This window comes from Ricinus communis, chromosome 10 (assembly GCF_019578655.1).
Source record: "Ricinus communis isolate WT05 ecotype wild-type chromosome 10, ASM1957865v1, whole genome shotgun sequence".
Lineage (NCBI taxonomy): Eukaryota > Viridiplantae > Streptophyta > Magnoliopsida > Malpighiales > Euphorbiaceae > Ricinus > Ricinus communis.
In genome coordinates, this window is record NC_063265.1 from 14,927,987 (window position 1) to 14,949,623 (window position 21,637).

At 31.4% G+C, this 21,637-nt stretch overlaps 2 protein-coding genes across 4 annotated transcripts; one reads left to right on the top strand and one right to left on the bottom strand.

Moving 5' to 3' along the window:
- Positions 1-10,822: 10,822 nt before the first annotated feature.
- LOC8284003 (probable CoA ligase CCL10) lies at positions 10,823-16,565 on the bottom strand. Of its 2 annotated transcripts, none has more exons than XM_048369714.1 (6): positions 15,416-16,565; positions 14,215-14,404; positions 13,541-13,686; positions 12,765-12,832; positions 12,537-12,657; positions 10,823-11,495 (listed from the first exon to the last, which is right to left on the bottom strand). In XM_048369714.1, exons 1-6 carry the CDS (start codon positions 16,424-16,426, stop codon positions 11,382-11,384), a joined length of 1,650 nt encoding a protein of 549 aa, XP_048225671.1. In that variant the 5' UTR covers positions 16,427-16,565; the 3' UTR covers positions 10,823-11,381. The 2 variants fall into 2 exon arrangements, with proteins under 2 accessions (XP_048225671.1, XP_002519487.3); XM_002519441.4 differs by having other exon boundaries at positions 12,537-12,639; positions 15,416-16,563.
- Positions 16,566-17,075: 510 nt separating this feature from the next.
- LOC8284002 lies at positions 17,076-19,821 on the top strand. 2 transcript variants are annotated; one of them, XM_002519440.4, is made up of 5 exons: positions 17,090-17,484; positions 17,965-18,065; positions 18,366-18,482; positions 18,570-18,671; positions 19,505-19,821. In XM_002519440.4, the coding sequence occupies exons 1-5, from the start codon at positions 17,262-17,264 to the stop codon at positions 19,673-19,675; spliced, it is 714 nt and encodes a 237-aa protein (XP_002519486.1). In that variant the 5' UTR covers positions 17,090-17,261; the 3' UTR covers positions 19,676-19,821. The 2 variants fall into 2 exon arrangements, with proteins under 2 accessions (XP_015574833.1, XP_002519486.1); XM_015719347.3 differs by lacking the exon at positions 18,570-18,671 and having other exon boundaries at positions 17,076-17,484.
- Positions 19,822-21,637: the final 1,816 nt, after the last annotated feature.

Here is a 21,637-nt window from a genome sequence, read left to right on the forward strand (position 1 = left end):
ATGAGCATGCCCAGCAAATTAACGGCAGCGTTTAGGCATGGATCAACGCCGACGACGTTTCGGTAGTGGCGTCAACAACGATTATTCTAGTTCTGGTGGATGAAACTGACGATGGAAGAATTAGTATTTCTTTCATTTTGATTTCTTGATTTTTTTGATTTTAGTTATTTTATATTTTGATTATTATTAAAGTCTTGGTATTTGGTTTTGATTATTTTTTGCATTTTCATTTTAGTATTTTTGTTTGAATTTTAAGTTTATTGGGTTTTTTTAACCAGCTAATGTCTCAATTTTAATGTGTTCCATTTCAGTTTTTTATCCATCAATTTAACGAAATTGGATGTATGAGATTTAATTTTATCTCAATTAAAATTTAAGAGATTTAGTATTACAAATTAAAATTTAAAAAACTTTAATAATATTAATATCTAGACTTAAGGAACTGTCCGTATAATTTATCCTTACTACGTCCATTTTTATTACAAATTTATGGTTTTCTTTTTTTCTTTTGCCATTTTAGAGATTTCTTTTCCAGTTTAATTTTTTTTACTAATATCGGTATCAATTTTACAGTCTTATAATAATATAAAATATAAAAACTTTAGTAATATGATTATTAACTATTTTATCTTACAACTAATTATAATAAATACACAGTTAATAAAATTAATATTTATTTTTAAATTATAAGATATAAATTAATAATTCAATAGGAAAAATAAAATGAGAAAAAAATAAAAAAATTACCTGCTAATTATCCATTAAGAATAACAAATAAATGTTTAACTCCATAAATGCACATAAAATATTAAATTAAATCATATAATCACACACTTTTTTTTATTTAAGGATATATGGTTTCTTGTCCTGTCAATTTGGAGTTTGTGTTTTTCTTTTTTACTTCAATATTCTTCCAACTAATTGTTAATTTTTTTTAAAAAAAGATTTATAATGTTAATAAAACATTATTATCAACGGTAAAAGTCATTTTCTAAATGATTTATTAACAAACCGACTAACTAATACTACTAAAAGTATTATAAATAAAATACTAACATGAAAAGCCTCATTTACACTACAATTCCAAGTATTTGTCTGCACCAAGCTGAAGTATAAGGCTCTTTTCCATATCACTGCCACACCTCTTTTCTTTTTCTTTACATAAAGAGAGACGGTGAAGAACATGAATAAAAGAAAACTGAAACTGCGTTGAGAGGATCAGATTATCTGCCAAATCAATTGATTTAGTACTACTATTCCTAAATGCATAAGCGTTGTACTGTTTCGTTATTGATTCCTTAGCTACCCACATAGCTAATTGTATTAATGCAATGTTTCTGGCTAGTTAGAATATCTACTGCAGTATTTATGTCAAAGATACTGCAAGAGGGAGAGCTTCCAAAATTAGGCCCTGAGCAAAATCTCAATCTTTACCCCTAATTTAAGGAAGAAGAGAAAACAGTTTTGTTAAAGGCCAATTGAGAAAGAATAATAATGGATTGCATAAGCAACAAGAGTGTATGTGGGGGAAAAATACAGGAGACATTATGCAATATCAGGTGAGACATTCTATTTAAAGAAGTTAGGATTCCATCAATGTGATGTAACCAAGTTAAATAAATCTCAACTGCTCTCTTACCATATGATGCAGACATGGGTGACTATAATATTTGAGGAAACTAGGTTAAATCTATGTCTAAAGCCATACTGACTCATACTAACTCAGTTACATCCACTCGTCTTAGTACTTTGTGGATCATTTAAGCCAATTGATAGCCATTGTATACATTATCTCAACCTAACATCCTCGCATTTATGATAGATTATCAAATTGCTGGGTTAGTTTTGATTGCATGTTTAGAATTTGATGTGTACTTAATATAAATTTGATATATTCATTTGACAAAATTTCCATCCAAATGGAAGTGTATTCATTGTTAAAAACAGTTGGCCAACATCTTTGAATCAATTGGTAAGGTTCCAATTATCTCTGACTTACCCTTAGGAAATAGATGATGCCCTAATAATGATGACTTAAACTAATGGCCCTAAAGGCTGCATGTCTCCCAAATGTGTTTTATAAGATATAAGAGGGAAATCATAATCCCAAAGAAAAAAGGGGTGAAAGATGCTTATCCATGGACCCTAAACTTAAGGATTATGCAGCTTTGACCTCATTAGAATATAAAAGTGAAGATTCCTTAGAACTTGGATTAGAATAGGACACGCAAAAGATTAGTGTCCAAAGATATTAGGGTCACTTTCTTAATTTCTTGACCATATGATAATGGGTTCATCAGTTTCTTGTACAAACAGTTTCTTGAACATAAAAATAAAGAAAATATAGGCACTCCCACATCAAGAAAGTGCTTTGCACCCCATTAAATTTGCAGTCAAGTAATGTGCCTAATTTGAGGGAGGAGTGAGTGACTTTGAACAAGTCAAAAAGGGCAGGTAAAAGTTATAAAATACAATAAAAAAAGAAAACCCTTTCCCTCTCTTACTTATTGAGAGGCAGTAATTATTAGTTATTATAAAAGGGGTGGTCCAATTAGCCATCCTCCATTCTTGAACCAATGAGAAAAGAGAGAAGGATTATTAGTATGACAATTTTTTTAATTTTAATCACTAAAAAATGGCCGCTCAAACCAAATATACTCATTAAAAGTGGTGCATGTGACACTCATTATGCCAATCCATTGTCTTTCTTGTGGTTAAGTGTGCATTAATTATTTTAATTTTTGATTTAAAAATCTTAATTTGGTATTAGGATTATGTAGTCTTAATTTATAAGTTATGATAATTCTGTGGGCTAGCTGTAAGTTGTGAGTGCACCTAAATGATTGTTATGTGTGGCATCTTAAACATTTTTTACAAGTGGAAAAATTGCAATGTTTTTAATTTACTTGAGCAAATTGAGACAACAACTATCATCTCCTTTTAAATTTTAATTTCTAGTCTTAAGGTAGAGAGACATCTTGGTTGGTAAATATGTATATTTATAACTTTTTTCACCATATGTATGTGAAAATGAATGAAGGGTTCTTTTAAATGAAAGGCATTTTGCTTTTGAAATGTATTAAATTGTTGTTGAATCCTTGGGTTTGTTTAAAATATTTTAATTAATTAAATTCTTTGTATCTACCATTTGTTATTAAATTAATTTCTTCAAAAGTTAACAGTTATCTACTTTGTGGACAAGTGTCCAAATCATATTCAAAAACCTAAAAATAAAAAAATTAAAGAGTTGTTTGGCCAACAAAGTTCTCTAACATGACTTTGGAAGAGTTTCAAGTATGATTCTTTCAAAAAATATATTAATAGTATTTATTAATATTTTTCTAATGTAATTGATGATTCTATTAATGTTGTATTTAACTTAAATTTATTAAAAATTTATTTTATCGGAGAGATAATATATGAGTAAAGAAGTAAAATAAAAATAATAAAACTGAAAAAGATATTTTGATATTTTAAAATATATTAAGTTATTAATACAGAATTTATATTATTTTATTAAAATTTAATTTAACTATAATTAATTTTATAAATATAATTATATAAATTTTAAATTAATTTTTATTTAAATAAAAACACATAAATTTTAAATTTATAAATAAATTCTATAAATTTTATGAATTTTAATCCAATAAAATCTAAATTTTCTTTGTAAATGAGATTTGATGTATGAATATCTTTTGGCCCTAAATGTCAAAAACAAATGGATGATCGATCCATAATGAAACCTATACCAAAATAAATAAAATAATAAAGTATAACCAGAAATCACATAGCATAATGAAGCATCCTCATAAAATCTCAACCTTGAAAAATCTCTTGAGCAACGAGCATCAATAAAAGATGAGGTTGATTTGATATGGTAGGGCACTTGTTAGACATGTGATATAAAAGGTGAACAATTTATTTATTTATTTATTATTGATTGGTATTATTCTCTTAATAAGATCATAGCTATAGTATATATAATCAAGGTCCTGAAAATTTTAGGTTTTGGGTCCACCTTCTTATAGGCTATCTCTGAATTTCCCAAAGCATAATTGACTTGCTAATACCCAAATAATTAATGATAATATATAGGATTAATGTGCCCTACATGCTCTCATTTATATGGAAATTGGGTCACATTCTTGGACCCTATTCTATATCTCTATATATTCAAACATCCCCCATTAAGTTGGGGATTTATAGTATTAGCCATCAACAAATAGTTTATATTTGCCTTCCTTTTGTTTCAAAATCAGAGGCAGTCCACACACCCTTATTCTATTGCTTGCAATGAAATAAATAGTCTTGCATTACAAGTGAGGCAACTCAGATTGGTTCCTTCACATAAATAAATAATTCACTTTGTGTTCCCTTCCTGTGATTTTTCTCTCAACTTCTATGTATATAATTTATCATTTAGTATACTGTAATGATAGACTTTTATACGAAGCTAATAGGGCATTCTGATTAGAATTTTCATATATAAAAAAGTTTAAAAATTTTGAATTTGAATTTTCTTATCACCCCAATTATTGATATTAATGAAATTTTATTATTTTTTTAGCGTATGCAGAACAGAATCCATTAAATTTTTAATAAATAAAATAAAATAGACCTATAAATGCAGCAATTGACATATTATATCACTTAAGTGAGATGAAGAAGAAGCTAGGAATGAATCATGAATTTGAATTCTTGTTATAATTTTTTTCTTAAGCAACAAGGAGATGAATAAGTGCTACTCCTACATTTTAACATGTAGAATTAGTTTAGAAATTAATATTTATCCACATATCATTAACTTTTAGCTGTAATGATAGAGTCTTAACTTTTTCAAGAATATTTATTAGGTATCAATTATGTGGAATAATTATCAAAACATAACACTAGGAAGTGGGAAATCCTTGGAACAAAGATTTGGATTTTTGTCAAATTTCTAGCCAACAACATGGACAACCCTAAATATGTGGCTAATATAGGTGAGCATCTTTTATTTATATACTAAAGAGTAAGTAACAAAGAAGAGAGAAATGGGTGTTAGAAAGTCAAGATAGATATTGGAAAATCTTTTACTATGTCTTTAACACACTACTTTGAGGATTTTTCCTTTCCTAACTCCTGTTCTAGGAAAATGATTGAAAATATACTTATATATTTTCGGAAGTGCTCGCTGAATTTTGTATTTATTTTATTTCAATTATAAAAATTTAATTTGTCTATTTCGATGTTCAATTTTAAGTTTAGTTGTCAATAAAAAATTAACATATCATATTTTTTTAAAATTTTCTTATTAGCTGCTTTTCCACTTGTCAATCCTTTATTTGTAAAAAAACTAAATTAAAACAAAAATTAACGAATAAAAGTTAAGATTTTATGATTAAAAATGAAACTAAATACAAAATTCAATAACTATTTATATCGTTATCTCTATACTTTTTGTTAAAGTTAATTGCTATAATCAATTGAATTTTTTACATATAATCTCTAGATGTTTATATTTAAATGTGTATTGCGCCATTGGAGACATTATTGATTGAACAGAAAAGAAAATAAAGGAGGAATTGTCATTGAATATATACATTGCTTAGCCAAATTTTATGGCCATCCAAATATGTTTCTTTTTCTTTTTTGACTTAATTTTTCAATGTAAATCATTTATTATTATTTTTCCTTCTTGATTTCTGGGAAGGCTTATAGTGTTTATATTATTTATACAAACAGTAATCGATTTAATAATCTCAGCAATTACAAGCAAAAGAGCAATTATGTGAGACACTAATTTAGTTTCTCCTTTGACTTTAATCGCATTCATCATGTACCAGAATAGTTATGGGTATTACTAAACTGACAAAGCTTTTTATAATATTGAGTGGGGTAAAATTAATAAGTTTAATGAGGCAAAATTAGATAGGGCCCTAATAACACAATTGAAAGTACAAGGACCTAACAGTAAAAAGAAGAAAACCATCCTTTAGGGTTGTGAGATCTCGAGACACCGGAATACGGGATTTATAAAGGAAAAAGAAAAGAAAGATGACAATGATTTGAGTGTTTTTTAGGAAGGAAAGAGAGAAAGAATATAGTTGTTTAAGCTGGTTTCCAGAAGGATCTGATTCTTTGGTATGGAAGAAAGCAAGTAATGAGGCAAAAGAATATTCCTAAATTCCAGGGTTTGCATCTAAAGCTTGAGCTTCCTGCTCATGGAAGCCCCACTTCCATCCATGAATGTATATATATATATATTCACAAGAGGAAGAATTTAAGATCTTTTTGATTTAAGCTGGACAAATGTACATCATACAAAATATTCATTACCCAAAAGCAGCCATCTTTCCAATAATGCAAATACTAGAAAATTGCAACAAAAAAAAGAATAGAAAGAAAGGGTTTCCACATTATTACCAACTCATTTCCATCAATTTGTCAGGATTGGCATTTTGTTTATGAATCATTTCTCAGTGGGTATGGCAAAAACAAGTAACTAAAGTCCAGCTGCATTGCTCAACTAATCAACATACAATATAATTTTTTCCCCAACCCATTTCCTTCAACTTAGGCTTTTTTGATGTAAAAGTGGGTAGTATTATTATATTTGAGCAGTTTTTTGTATTGCAAATTCCTTAGTTGGTATAGTGGAAATCCTATTTAGAAGTATCAAGAAGAAAAAGAAAAGGGTTTCTTTTAAAGAAAACTGGTATCCTTAACGGTAGCAAATAATGAAATAAATTCTTATATTCGAATCCACTTTTCTTTTTAACTGGTTTCCACTTTCTTTTTCCTCCATGCTTACCCAATTTCTTATACCAAAAATGCCATCTAATCACATGCATTAAGCATCTTTTCTTTCTTAATTAAACATCTGCCTTTCTCAATCACAATTATGCTGAATTTAATCTTAAACTTAATGCTATTTCATTAGGTTTTTTCTTGGGAAATTTCCTATTGGTATAACTGCACATGCAGTTCTTTTTAATTATATTAGGTGTACATATATATAGTCTTTCCTTTTAAGTTTCTTATCTTTCTTCTAATGATTCTTTTGTGATATAAGTACAATTTTAATTTTTCTATTTTAAACTAAGGTTTTGTCCTTAGCTCCATTCGTAATTCTTGGTAAAGGAATAGGTTAAATTTCAATGTTTATTCCTAAATTTCAATTTTGAATCATGAAATTTCTAATATTTTACTCTTAGTACCATTAATATTCTCTTACATTGACTCTAAATAAAATTCTGCTAAAATATAAAATGATATTATATTATTATGAATTATTCATTCATAAAAACATTAAAACTAAATTAAGCCATGATTTTAAGTCATATTTACAATAAATTTTTTCGAAACTGCATAAAAAAGTATTTTAAATGTTATTAAAATAAAAGTATAAAAAGTTTTATAATACAAATTGAAATTGAGACTCAGATAATGTCTTAAAAAATATATTTAAGTCAGAAACTCCCACAATACATATCCTAAAGAATAAGAAATATAGCAATGATAAAACTTAGGTAACAACAAAATCATTGATTCATTATTTTAGAAGGCCAAGGTAGTCTCAACATGAAGTACTAACAATGTGAATATTCATAGGTATAGAAAATCATGTTTTTTCTTTTTCTTTTTCTTTTTTTTAAAAAAAAAAAAAAGAAAAATAAAGAAGCCTATGAGCAAATAATAAAATCATCATTATTGGTATCAATTTCTTTTCTTTTCCTTTTACTTGTAATAACTCTATATATCAACAACTTGGAAATTCAACAATAATAATCTTCTCTCAAAATTTCACTAGTAATAATTTCACCACACATCACAAGAAGAGAGAGAGAGAGAGAGATTAATGTAGGAGATGATCTCATGTTGATTGTTCAGGAATGGTTGCATATTCAAAGAGAAAAATGGGGGAGTGGGTGGGTGAAAGTTGACATTATATAGTGGGAAATGAAATGATAGAAATTGGAGTGAGAATGATTCCATGTTCCATAGTAGAAATTGGTTGCCATGTGTGTGAGATGTTTAGTGATGATACTAATGTATGTGTATTATGTAAGAGTGACCACTTTGCTCCTTCCATGCTTTCATTAGGACCCATCCTTCTTTTTGTCCTTCTCAGTACTATTTTTCTCTCTTTTCTTAATATTAATATATATTTTATTATTATTATTATCATTTTAATTATTTAATTTATAAATAATTTTTTCCCCTCTCTTGCTTTAATTATTTTTTTTAAAAATAATAATGACTACTTTTCCTTTTTGTCACAGCATCAGACACAGCCCAATTTTGATTGTACGGTCATTGTTTAGTCTAATGTGGGCCTTTGATCTCAGCTGTGTGTCACAGTGAACACATTCTATTGCCTCATCCATGCATCTCTCTCTCCTTCAAGCCTTTACTACTTTCTTTATTTTTCTTCTCTTAACTTTTGCTATATATAATCAAGACTCAGTCTTCTCTATAAACAACATAACAATAAATTAGTTTAGCATTTTGTTATGTGTATTTATTTTTGCATAAATCTTGATCGAGATTATAATAATAAGATAAATTTTTAAAAAAATTATAAATTCACGATCAAATTTTTAAATTTATCACCGACGTTCTCATTTAAGAAAATAATTTTTAGAATAATAAACATACATAATTATTCAATTGTGATGGTGCAAATGTAGATCCTTGTGGTGAATTACCTAGCAGGTCAATGTGATCACACAAACTTTTGCTTCTTTTTTCATCAAAGATCTGAAAAGAAAATAGTGGCAAGAAGTAAGCATTTTCCTTGTAACATACCTTAAAAGTCATGTCATGAATAGGCAAGTCCTGGCCCTTGTCATATGCTAGTCATGTGCAAGTGCCAAAGCAGTACATTTTGGTAAGAAAAAGAAAAGAGAGAAGAAAAAGAACAATGGATATTAAAAAAGAAAAGGGTTTCATTTGAATGGATGAAAGCTTGATCAAGAAAACGATGTTTGATGATTATTGGAAAAAGAAACCAAATTTACAATTTTGATGTGATAAAAATGAAGGTAAATGCAGGAACCTTTTGCTCAAGAAGATAATGAGTGGTCTTTGCCAAGAAAATGGGGCAAATTACCTTTTGTTTTTCTTTTAATAAAAATAAAAAATAAATAAAAATGGGTTAATTGGTATTATTAGTTAAATTGAATTGTGAGATTAGACATTTTCAAGAAGAGTCTGTGTCTCCAAATAGGAAGTTATGAAACATTGTTGATAGCAATTGGAGTGATCATCAAGTGACTATCTATTGAAGGGAGTACTGATTTGAAATGTAGATGAGCTGTTAACTTCTAAAAGGTGCCAAAACCCCCCCAACTTGTAGTTAATGACAATTAAGAAAAGAAATATGATTGTAGAAGACCCTTTTTATGCTATTCTCGTCTAAGCTACAAATTTCTTACTCTACAACATAATAATTGAGGTGTTTAAGAAGCCATATTTATGATTTAACTCAAATGTTGTACTATTTCAGGGGAGACATCACATCTAATTAATATGCATTACTTTATAATTGCATCTTTAGCAGGTAGGGATTGGGTGACAATTTATAGCCTCAAAAATAGATTTCATAGTGATTAGGACACAAAAAAAAAAAAAAAGAAACCCTTCTTCTTTTTATTAAAACTAATGAACCTAAAATTAGTGAATTATGGTTTTATTTTCCACAATTAAAGAAAAGGGTAAGTAACAAGACTGAAGACTAGAACAATTAGTTAAAATGTCTTAATTTACAATGGCAGGGACCCATATGATTGAAAATAAAGTTGAAAAGACTGAATTGAATTGAATCATAATAGGTAGGCAAGTTTTTTCAACGGATCACTGAATAAGAAAAGAAAAAGATGGTGCATGTGCTACTAAATTATTGAATTTTATTTTTTATGTAGTATTATGTATAATAGCATCTTATGTCAAAATCTCTGCAGGAAAGGGAAAAATGTCCAGTAAGAACTTGAACCTATTGGACCCATTAATTCTTTCCTACCCTTCTTAGGAATCAAGTTTATACCTAACTAATTTTTAATTGCAATGTATGCATAAATTTTTCATGACTTGTCAATTTCACTTTGGGATAAATAGAAAATGGAAGAGTTTTATTTGATGGGCTATTTAGGGTTATGTAAAGAATGCTATTATCACTTGCTACCTAAAAAGGGTGGAATTCAGTTAGAATAGAAGTGAAAGAATTGTGGGTAAAAGGAGAATGACAAATAAGTTTCTTAGAGAAGAAAAAAAATAGGCAACTAAAAATGGTCTTGGGAGCACAGTAACAATAGGAAAGGAAGGTGCTTCAGTTATCATTGGCTAAGTGTAGTATTAGCTGTTGGGCTCATATCAATTAAGCCCAAAATTATACAAGCCCAATTCTTAAAACAATTCACTCATCCTTGTAAAAAGAGGAATAATTGTATGTTTTCTCCTTCAATGTAAAAATAAAAATTCTTGGATAAAATCTCTTTGCCACATAGAATTGTGGAATTCTTACTACAACCAAGTCGTGTAATATATTTTTTTGTTACAGTTTTGGTGCATTTATTGATAAAGGAGGACCTCAATTACGAATATTCCAATATTAATTTTATTTAATCATTATTTACTTTGAACTTGAGTTTCTCTTTGTCCAACAGATGGTAAAATATAATATTATATTAAGGCATCTTTGCATTGTCTAGTATATATGATGCAAGCATTATGAAAACTTTAACCTCAAAAGGTGACCATGAAATTTTTTGAAAATTAAAAAAAATAAAATAGAAAGAAATTTACAGAAAGGTGGAAAAAGAACAAAAGCAAAGAGAGGTGAGACGGTCCAAGAAGCATTTCAAGATGATAATATTCAGCTTTAAAGCGCAAAAGAAAGACCCATAAAGAACAAAGCCTGATAAAAAGAGGACATAGCCTAGGGATTAACTTTCTAATGGGGCCTTAGGAATGTCTTTGCCAAATTTCTTCTTCTTCACCTTCTGCTTCCTTGCTGCTTCTGCTTCTGCTGCTGATAATGCAAATGTCAGAAGCATAATGTGTTTGCTCACTAAAGCAAGGGCAAGTCACAACCTCTCTTTTTAGAGAAACACATCAGAATTTTCTCTCACTAGTTTTTCTTTTTTGGTTTGTGAAGTCATTTCTTCGACCCTTGCTAACTTTTTTTCTCTTTTTTTTTTTGTGGACAGTTTCTTGCTTCCCCAAAATCAATCAAAGAAAAAAGAAAAGGATCCAAAAAAATGATCTCCATTGTTGTACATGTGCACAAAATAATGGAAACAAAGCTACATAATAGGCCCCTGAGTAATATGGGCGAACTACAAAAACATGTGTAAGCAAATTATTATTTGTTTATTTTTTAGTATAAACTGGATATCTCATATCTTGGATCCAACTTTTTCAATCAGTTCTCTTCTCAAAATTTTTCCTGAAGCTGACTTTGGGACACTGTTTATGAATGTCACCCTTCGTAGTCTTTTGAATGGTGCAACCTGCAGCCGATAAAGAATAGTCAAATTGCAAGAACAGAAATGCCTGAGCTTAGGTATGTCATCAATGATCCATCAATGCTGTATTCCGAGCAGTCTTTTTCCCAGTATCAAGTGATAGATACTAGAGCATCCAATTCTTAGGAAAACAAACCAGCCTTTAAACTTTGTCAAAGTTTCTTTTTGACAAAAGGAAAACTACAAGAAATCCTTCAATCAAGAAGGAAAGGTAGAAAGTTTACAATTCAATGACCAGATTCTCTTTTTGATGCCAGTTCTTTAGACAGCTAAGCCTCATTTATCTGGCAGTCTAGTTATGGGGTGGGCTTAGACCAATACATATTCACACTTGTTTTAACTGGTCTCAGCTAGGCCTGATACAAATGCTTCCTATTAAACCCAGTCCAAATATTGTCTGTGCCACATGTAGACAACCTTGTTGGCTGTTGCCTCAACCTCTGTACTAGGCAAATACACTAGACACATTATTTTGGGCTTTTGTCGAACCCAGATCAGTATACAAGGTACTAAGATACAAAGAGTCCTCAAGACAAAAGATGAATGGCCAGGCAAGAGATGAATGATTCTTTTGAACCCAGTCAAAATATTCTTTAGGCCAGTCTAGTCAACCAATGTTGCCTCAACCTCCGACTCATTTGGGCCAGGACCAACATATTCCAGTAGAGACATTATCTGGACCTAGGTCAAACCCAGGTCAGGTCATAAGAATGAGGCACGCTGAGAACCATTTTAAAGAACACGCAATAACCTTCAAACCGGGCAATATGGCAATGACCCAACATACAGTTGGCTATCAGTGGAAAGCTAATAACTCTATATTTTTGCCATCTCTTGAATGAGATGGTCTCTATGTTTTGACACTTCATTCAACTAATAATATTTGTTTGAAGGAGCATTATGCTTAGTGATGAATAAGAGAGTTGCCACTTCTTTGAGTTCTACTAACCATAACAAACTGGTTAAAGTTGCACTATGATTTAATAACTTTTCACCTTGGATGTGAAAATAGGCTAGGTCTCTTACCTGCTCTGCTATAAATTTCTGAACATCTTCTTCCGTCAGGGAGCTGTTAGGCGAGCGAACAACATATGCAATTGGGACCTCACCAGCTTTTGGATCTGGAAATCTACAATGGAGATTCATCCTTCGTTACATGCAGTGTGTGAAAAATGAGAACAGAATCTAACTCTACATAGAACTGCCTAGAAAGCAAGGTAAAAATATGAAAAAAATTGAAGTGCTTTTACTTACGGGATGACAACAGCATCTAATATTTCAGGGTGCAAAAGCAGTAACCCTTCAAGTTCCGCTGGTGCCACCTACCAAATCAAAGTAATTTCAAAATGCAATTAGATTAGAAACCAATTGGCATGATTTATGTCCATGATTAGCATACATTTACTCTAGTATCTGAAGCTCCCGTAAAGATAACAGGGATTTAAGTTACAGCTCAAATGTAAGAAATATAAACTGTTTCGTTCCCAAAATCCTGATGATCACATATTAGCATTCCAGCACTCAGTGTAGATTATCATAACTACTACAGGTATGTGCCAACTTGAGTAGCTTAAATTCAAATCTAGTGGCTTACATAACAAGAATACATATGCTTGTGTCAAGAATCTCAATCATTACCCAGGAAATAAAATTCAATTATAGACATGGCAGTATATGGATGATGAAATACCCAAAAGAAACTTGCCAATGACTACAATCACAGCTACAGTGACCAAAAAAGCAGAGGATAGAGCAACTAGAATTTTTTAAATTAAGAGAACTCTGATGCATCCACAAAATTATCAAGCGAAGGTCAAGACAAAATCATGTGTCTAAAGTGTAAATCATATCTAAAAGACAATATCAGCAAACTGAAGGATCTTATTAAGTCAAATGTAAGCATAGTTAAATTAAGACGTCAATGCATATCACTTCCTGTACCTGAATTCTGGAAACAAGAGGGAGCTTACAGCAGTACTCTATTCGATTACACACATTTTAGTATCTAGCAATCACTCAAAAGTAAGTACCTGAAAGCCATAACACTTGATGAGCTCTTTAATTCGGTCCACAACAAATAAATGCCCTTCTGCATTAAAGTATCCAAGATCTCCAGTGTGTACCCATGCTTGCTCATCTATGGTTAAGTTTGTTGCTTGTGGATTGTTAAAATAACCTGTGAGATTTCAGTAATATCAGAAAAGTCTATATCCAAACTAAACGAATTCACTCATCTTGTATGCCAATAAATCTGAATAAATTTTTTTGTTATTCTTTTTATCTTTTCCCCCCCTTAATCTGGCTACAACTTCCATCAGACCTTAGCACTAGGTTTCGCTACCCTGACTATTACAATTTTGCAAGACACAAGAAATGAAGGACCCAATAAAGACTCCAATTAAGAGCTCAGGAAATTACATTTAGGTAGTAGCATTTATGACATGCTTTAATTAGGCAAAACAGATAGGACATAATGGAATGCGAGTTTAGCAGCTGTTGTACTGAATAATTTACTGCTTTATCTCCAAAGGAGTGTTATGGTTCAATTGGTCAACACATTCCCTCTCCAACATGCAATTATTAATTTCTCAACTTAACGCAACAAACACCATGACTACTGGATGTTTTGTAGAAATTAATAGATTAAGTACCATCCATCAGAAGTTACAGAAAATAAACATGAATCATTGAACCAAAGTTGTACCTTCCATCATATTTGCTCCTCGAAGACATATTTCTCCTAGTTGATTTGGTGGAAGAGGCTTTGCTGTGTCTACACTAATTATTTGAGATTCAACACCCGGAACAAGCAACCCGGTTGAACCAGAGAGACGAATTCCTTCCTTTCGATCTTCAATTGAAATAATTCCACAAGTTTCTGTCATGCCATATCCCTGCCAGGTAACTTGTATATTTGAAATCACAACAGAACTTCCTCACAAAAAATTCATGAAAATGTAAAATGCTCCTCAAAAATCCCTTCTTCACTACCTCAAATATCCACCTAACTTGACATCGTCCTATTCGTTATAACCCCATCTTACCTATGAATATGAAGCCTAAAGTGATGATGATTGGCAGTATAAACTTTATGTCAAGCTTGGAATACAGACAATCCAATACTATTTTATTTGTTCATAAATTTAGGAATGTATTGAAATTGAGATGACAACATGAGAATTCACACAGAAGCCCGTAAGTTGAATGAAACTTCTGATATAACAAAAGCTAGCAATCTCTGACTTCAAGATAAGAATTGCTTCATTTATTTCAAGATATAAAGTTAGGTAAGGTCATCTGCCATTCAATTCTATCCATGTGGTAGCTAACCAAAGGTATAAATCCAGGTACAATTTATGGCATGGATAAGCTCCTACTACAACATTAATAATACAAGAACAACAGTTACAGTTTTCCCAAATATTCTTGATAATTCTTTTGTCACGCCTCACTGTGACAGTGCAAGTGCATTCACCTAATGATGAATCCAACTTACATGTCCAGTGAATTTCACTTATCAAGTTTTTGAACATGGGCTTTGATACATGTCAGTACTACCGATAGTCGGTCTAGTAATTTATACAACTTCACAGTATATTTTCATAGTTGTACAGTATCTTTTATATTGTCCATGAAATTTATATGCATTAAGAAAAAAAAAAAGAGTATCCACCTGCCATAGGTACCACCAACACGAAATCATTATCCTTCAAACATTGGCTTAAACAAATATCATTCTTAATTACCTTTTTCTCCTAGGTTTCCTCACAAATCAAACATACAAAAACAAAAGCAGGTTGTCGAGTATAGCCCAATTAACCAAAAAGATATACCAAAATGAACAGAGGATACACAAAATTTTCACAATTAAAAATTCAAACTTATGTAACTAAAAGAATTATAACCTGTACAATTTCAACATGGGGCAAATTCTTAGCGCACTCCTCCATAATATCTTTCCCAAGCGGGGCTGCACCCGATCCAATAACCTTCAAAGATGTCAAATCAAACTTCTCAACAACATTCTGCTTGGCCAACGCAATCACAACCGGCGGCACAACGAACAAATATGAAACTCTATACTTCTCAATACTCCTCAACATCTTATCCAACTCAAATTTCTCCATTGAAACCACACTATTCCCTCTCCTAAGTTGCGCATAGGTTGTAACAGCAAATCCAAATATATGAAACATCGGCAAGAAACACAAAAACACGTTTTTTGGCTCATTATATCTATCTTGATCAGCAGTTACCATTAATGACGTGGCAATAAAGTTTCTATGAGTTAGTATCACTCCCTTGCTTGTACCTGTTGTACCAGAAGAATAAAACAACGCAGCGACGTCGCTTTGCTGAACGTTATTTACTGGTAAATTTAAGACTTCACTAGATAATGATTTTATCAAATCAGAGTAATTCCATATCTTCGGATTCGAAATTAAATGAGTTGAATCCGGTGAATTCAAAAGAATTAACGGCAAATTGAAATGTTTGACTTTAGTGATGAGTTGAGGTACGGTGATTATGAGTTTTGGATTACAATCTGTGACTTGTTTGGAAAGCTCGGATATGGTGTATGATGGATTACAAGTGGATGCAATAGCACCAATAGAGACAATAGCGAGGAAGATAACAGGGAAATGGATTGAGTTCGGGGATAAGATAAGAACGACGTCGTTTTTAGCTATGTTGAGGTTGAGCAAGGCCTGTGCTAGCTTGGAGACACGGATTCTGAGATCGTGGAAAGTCAAGGTTTCATTCGAGTCGGAGTCGATTAGAGCTGTGGAGTGAGGGACAGAGAGAGTTGAGTTGAAGAGAAAACTGGTGAGTGAAAGATTGGGATCTGTTGGGAGGTGAATGGGTGGTCTTGGTGATATGTAGGTTTTGGTGTTTGGATTATAAGATCTGGGCATGTTTGTTTCTAGAGATTTAATTTTCTCGAGAAAGTTTGAGGGATGGATTTTAAAGATGAGCAGTTGAGGATGATAAAGATGGTAGTTGAGGAGGCAAGATCGGTGAAGTTTTATCGACTTCCCGCCGAAATATATAATAATTAATTAAAAGAAAAAAAAAAAGAAGGGAAATTGGGACTTCACTTAAAGAGAGTTAGACGGTGTCGTTCTTTTATTGTTGTTTTCTATAAAAGGATTTCTTTACTAAAGGCATAGACGGTGTCGTCCCATCATTGTCGTTTGGCCACAAAACGCTTACTTACTGGAAAGTTTTCCAAGATTCAATTTAGCCCTACACTTATTAATTTTGCCTCATTTAGCTTGTTCCTTTTTAAACTAAAAGAAAGAGAGTTAAAATTCCTAATAAATTTCTAGAATAAATTAAAACACTCTTACAAAATTAAAAAAATTAAAATAAGATTGTAATTACTGTAATTCTATAAATATTTTTTGCACAAGATTTCAAAGGCCAGTAACGACCGGTCGTTTCAGTGCATGTTAGATAACTTCTCTAAAAGAGAGAAAAAGAAAATTAAATAATAATAGAGGATCAACCGAAACCAAACATGGATACGGAAAAGCCAAGGACCAACCGTTTGGAACCTGAATTCCACGCCGCGAGTTTTTAAGTTTCCTTGCAATAGACGACACGTAGGCATCGTCGTCTGCACTACACATGTATGTGGCGTCAAAACTCCCTCCTTTCTCTTTCCTTTTCCCTTCCCATTTCGTTTCCTATTGATTCCCATTTCCAAATTCCTCTCTCTGTCTTAAACTTTTTTTTTTATTTTTACCAATGGCGGAAACCTCTGCACTCTGTTTCTCACATTTCTCCTCAATTCCATCAATTTGTCGCTCCAAGGAATCCAATTCCTTTCTCTCCACCACATCCTCTAAATTCTCCAATTCAAATCCTCGCTCATCTCGCTCCCTTCGCTTAACTTGCAAAGCCTCAGATTCCAGTAACTTTCTCGGCGATGATTCCTTCGATTTCTTTCCCTGGTCTGACGGCGATAGCGGTAATTAGCCACTTTTTATTTCTTGAATCTCTCTGTTTCATTATTTAAGTCTTGATCTTTATGATTGTGATGCCCGCATATGCTAAATTATCATCTTTGATAATTAATTCAAGATTGAAACTTTTTTCCAATTTTTTTCTTTATTTGGTGTTTGTTATACGTAACAATTACCTTTTAGTTAGTCAGTCATTAGTGCTTGTTTCGTTCAGTTGAATTCAAATTACTATATGAGTTACGAATGTACAATGTGGAAAAGGCATTACCTTTCTGGCTCGGGTAGTCCTAAATTGCAAGAATTCTTTTCAGTTGAATCTTTTCACTCAATTCTTGTCTTTGGAAAACTCATAGTTGCTAGAATCCACGGAAAAAAGGGCATTATGAAATAAATGAAAACATGCTAAAATTGACATGATTATGCAAGTCAATTGATGATTTATTCCAAACAAGGGGTCTTAGTAATTCGGGTGCATGGATTTGCAGTTATTGAGTGGATTCAAGAGGAGAAAGTCACTTTGTTTACAGCTGATGGGCTTATTCAAATTGGAGGTTCTGTCGTTCCTCGGCTAGTCAGTTCTTCAGATGTATGTTGTTTTTATTTATTTTTTCCTTTTTTCTATTCCTTTGGGAATTTTTGGTGCTCTGATCTCCATTTGTTTTCAGAGAATAAGTTTCTTAATTGAGTCATTATTGTCTGAGTTTGTTGATATATTGTCATGTCTTGAAGTTCTCCTCGACTTGTGTGTGTTTGTTTTTCTCTCATTTGGAAAAGCAATTGATAAATGCTGTGTGAAACCTGTTCATGTCATTTTCCGTTTCTCATACCTTAACTGATCTTTAGTGTTTATGGTGCTATTGACTAAATGAATGTGTATGTCTAACAGAAGAAGCAAGAAAAGTCAAAAACCTCTCAGAGATTTCAAAGATTTCAAGAGAGTGATTATATGGACCCAAAGCAAGGCTTGTGTTTGGGAGCACTCTTTAATATTGCAGCAACAAATGTAAGAAATTCAAATGTTCTTATTTTGGGCTTAGCTTTCATTATTTCTAGTTCTATATCTTATACTCAAGGAGTCTGGAAATCTTAGGGACTTGACATGGGCAGAAGGCTCTGTATCTTTGGATTTTGTCGATCAATTGAGATGCTAAGTGATGTTGTTGAAGACACTGTTTTGGAGCATGGTGGGGAGGTATGCTATATGCAAAAAGAAAATTTGTATATCATTCTGATGACCTAGATTCTAATGAAGATATGGAGTTCAATCCAAGTTGAGGTTTTATCTATATTTTAAGTTCCAATAGATTAAAATCAAACAAATTGAGAGGAATAATGACTGATACAAACTATCTTTAAAATCAAGCTGCAGGTTTTGGTACAACAGCATCCCCATTTTAATAGCAAGCTTTTTAGTAACGTATATCTGTTGAAACAGTTTGTTTTGTTGGTTAAGGGAGTCCCATTTGTATTTCAGAGTTTAATTGGACTGGTAGTTGACAGAAGAAACAAACATTCAGTCTGTAGCCTAATCTATTCCTAATTTATATTTTATGATGAATTAGCAATATGCATTTAGAGAACTGAGTGGAATATCAGATCAAGTTTCCTATAAAAAATTGAGTTAAGTTTAGTATCTTTTAGGCTGTGCCCATTTTCTGGAGATGTTCAGTTTTGGTTAAATATTTGGAGGTGAGTGAATAATTAATCAAGCAACCAACATACACAGCTTATATACACACATTTTGTCTTGCTACAGTATCGATGTTATGTGTTAATAATGTGACGAGTAGAAGGGACCTAATTTACTTCGAGACAACTAACAGCAGAACCATTCCATTAATTGTCTTTTGATTTCAATTTTCAAATGAGTTTATCGAGTACGTGAAAAGGAGCTATTTCTTTTCATTTCTTTGCTGCATTGCTCTGTTTTCTTGTTGGCATAATTTTATAGCAAACTTAATATTTGGCGATTTGGCTTGTGAGGTTTAGCCATAAGCTAACAGTGAATGAATCTCCGTCTTTCAGGTTGTTGCTGCAGAAAAGGCAATTAAAGGTGGTTTGCATGAAAAGCTAACCATGACAGTGGCGGTACCATATCTGTGGGGTGTTCCTCCTGCTTCAGAAACACTTCGCCTTGCTGTTCGGAGTGGCGGAGGGATCGTAGAGAAGGTATACTGGCAATGGGATTTTTTGTAAATGATGTATTGTCAAGTCCTGTGTCCTAACTATTATTTGTGCATTATGTACATATAATTGTTCTGTTCCTATGTACAAAATTTAAGGTGCTGTGTTATTCATGTACAATGAGAACTCAATGTTAATAACTAATTGATTATTTTCAACTGTATGTATCATTGCTTGTCACCCAATTTTAGCACGTAGTCTATTACTAAATGAAGTTCATGATTCTTGAAATCTTTCTTTCCCACCTCCTCTTATGATCATGGTGTAGGACTATATATTCATCTCTTCAGTAGTTAAGAGTTACTCTTTAATTTCCTTCCAGTAATTAGGCACAGTAAAACGCGTACTGAATCAGGTCAAGTGTCGTATCATTGATTCAACCAATTGGACTGTTGGTTCGAGCAGTTTGATAACCAAACTTGCTAACCGGCCAAATCCCAGTTTGACTGGATTTTTTGCTTTTTTTAACTAGATTCTTTCTTTTCAGATCCAATTTGAACCAGACTTTCTAGTTCAACATCCAGTTCAATCTAGTTGTCAGAAGGGTTTAATAATTTTGAATTTATGCATCTATTAAAACATTACTGTATCCTTTTAAAAGCTCTCGATTTTCATGAAAGCTCTTGCGAGATGACAATTAAATGCTAGAGTTAGATCAAAATTAGGCGCTACTATGTATTGTTATTGTGATTTATGGCCTATATAAAGTGGTAAACGACATATGACTATCATTTGCAACTATTCACCGACGTCCGTAATGTAAATTCATTTTTCCACATTATTATGCATTCACACACTTTTTAAGGGTAGTGTCAAAAATTTATGCTTTCATTTGACATTATGTTAAAAGGAAACATGTACATTAGTTCTATATAGTGGTGCAGAAGCAAATTCTTGTGGAATTTAGATTTCTTAAAGGGTGTGAATGCAAAACTTTCCTCCTCGCCATTAATTGATAACTAAACGAGGGATCTAAATTCACATTATTTCTACTGCTCATAAAGTTGAAAAGGATTTAAATTCTTTTGAGAAGTAGTATAGACATTTTATTAATGAAAATTAATAAGTATATCTCGATAATATAAAAGATAAAAACAATCAAAAAATACGTGTAAAAAAACTTACTTACAACATTGTATTGATGAAGTAGTAAATTGTAATTTTATAGGAAAATGCTTCACTTTATGGCACTAAATCAATATTTCGATTTTATATGTGTTTTTAATAAGCTTGATTGTTTGAACTTTTATCTCAATTTTTTTCACTACTCCTATAAAGGAAGAATTCAATATATCAATCCATGATGGAGGATCATAAAATTCTTATAAAAGGAGAACTCACACTTCCATACTGGAGAACTATAAAATTACTCAAAAAATATTAGTATTTTAGTTATTAAGAAAAACAGAAAAAGAAATCGACATCAATCTAAAAGTGATTAGCAACGGGCTAAAAAATGAAACTTTAATAAAAAAAAATAAAAAAGAAGAAAAGAAACCATTAGAATTTGGAAAAAGATTTTAAAAAATTAATACATAAAGGTGTTATAAATTTGGGGTTGCCAAATAGACATCGTTTTGCTTTACCCAAAACTAATATATGTCCTTGCCATGAAAATTAGAGAGATATATCCATTTTTGTTTCACTAAATTCTTCCATGGACATTTAGAAAATCAAACTAAATTCTTTTTTTTTCCGACTAAATCAAAGACAAATCACCAAAATCGGGCGGAAATCAATAATTTAAAAAATATATAATTTGAGAATGTTATATCATATATTTACTTAAAAAAATGATGTAAAAATAATCTTTAAAAAAACATTAAAGAAAACTAATTTATTCGTAAAAATGTTATCGAAATTTATAGAATGAACTACTATGATCTATACGCTATATTAAAATTATTATAACTCCGAAATTTTCTTTTTAAAAAGAAAAATTTTAAAACATGCTTGTATGAGACTGAAAAAGGC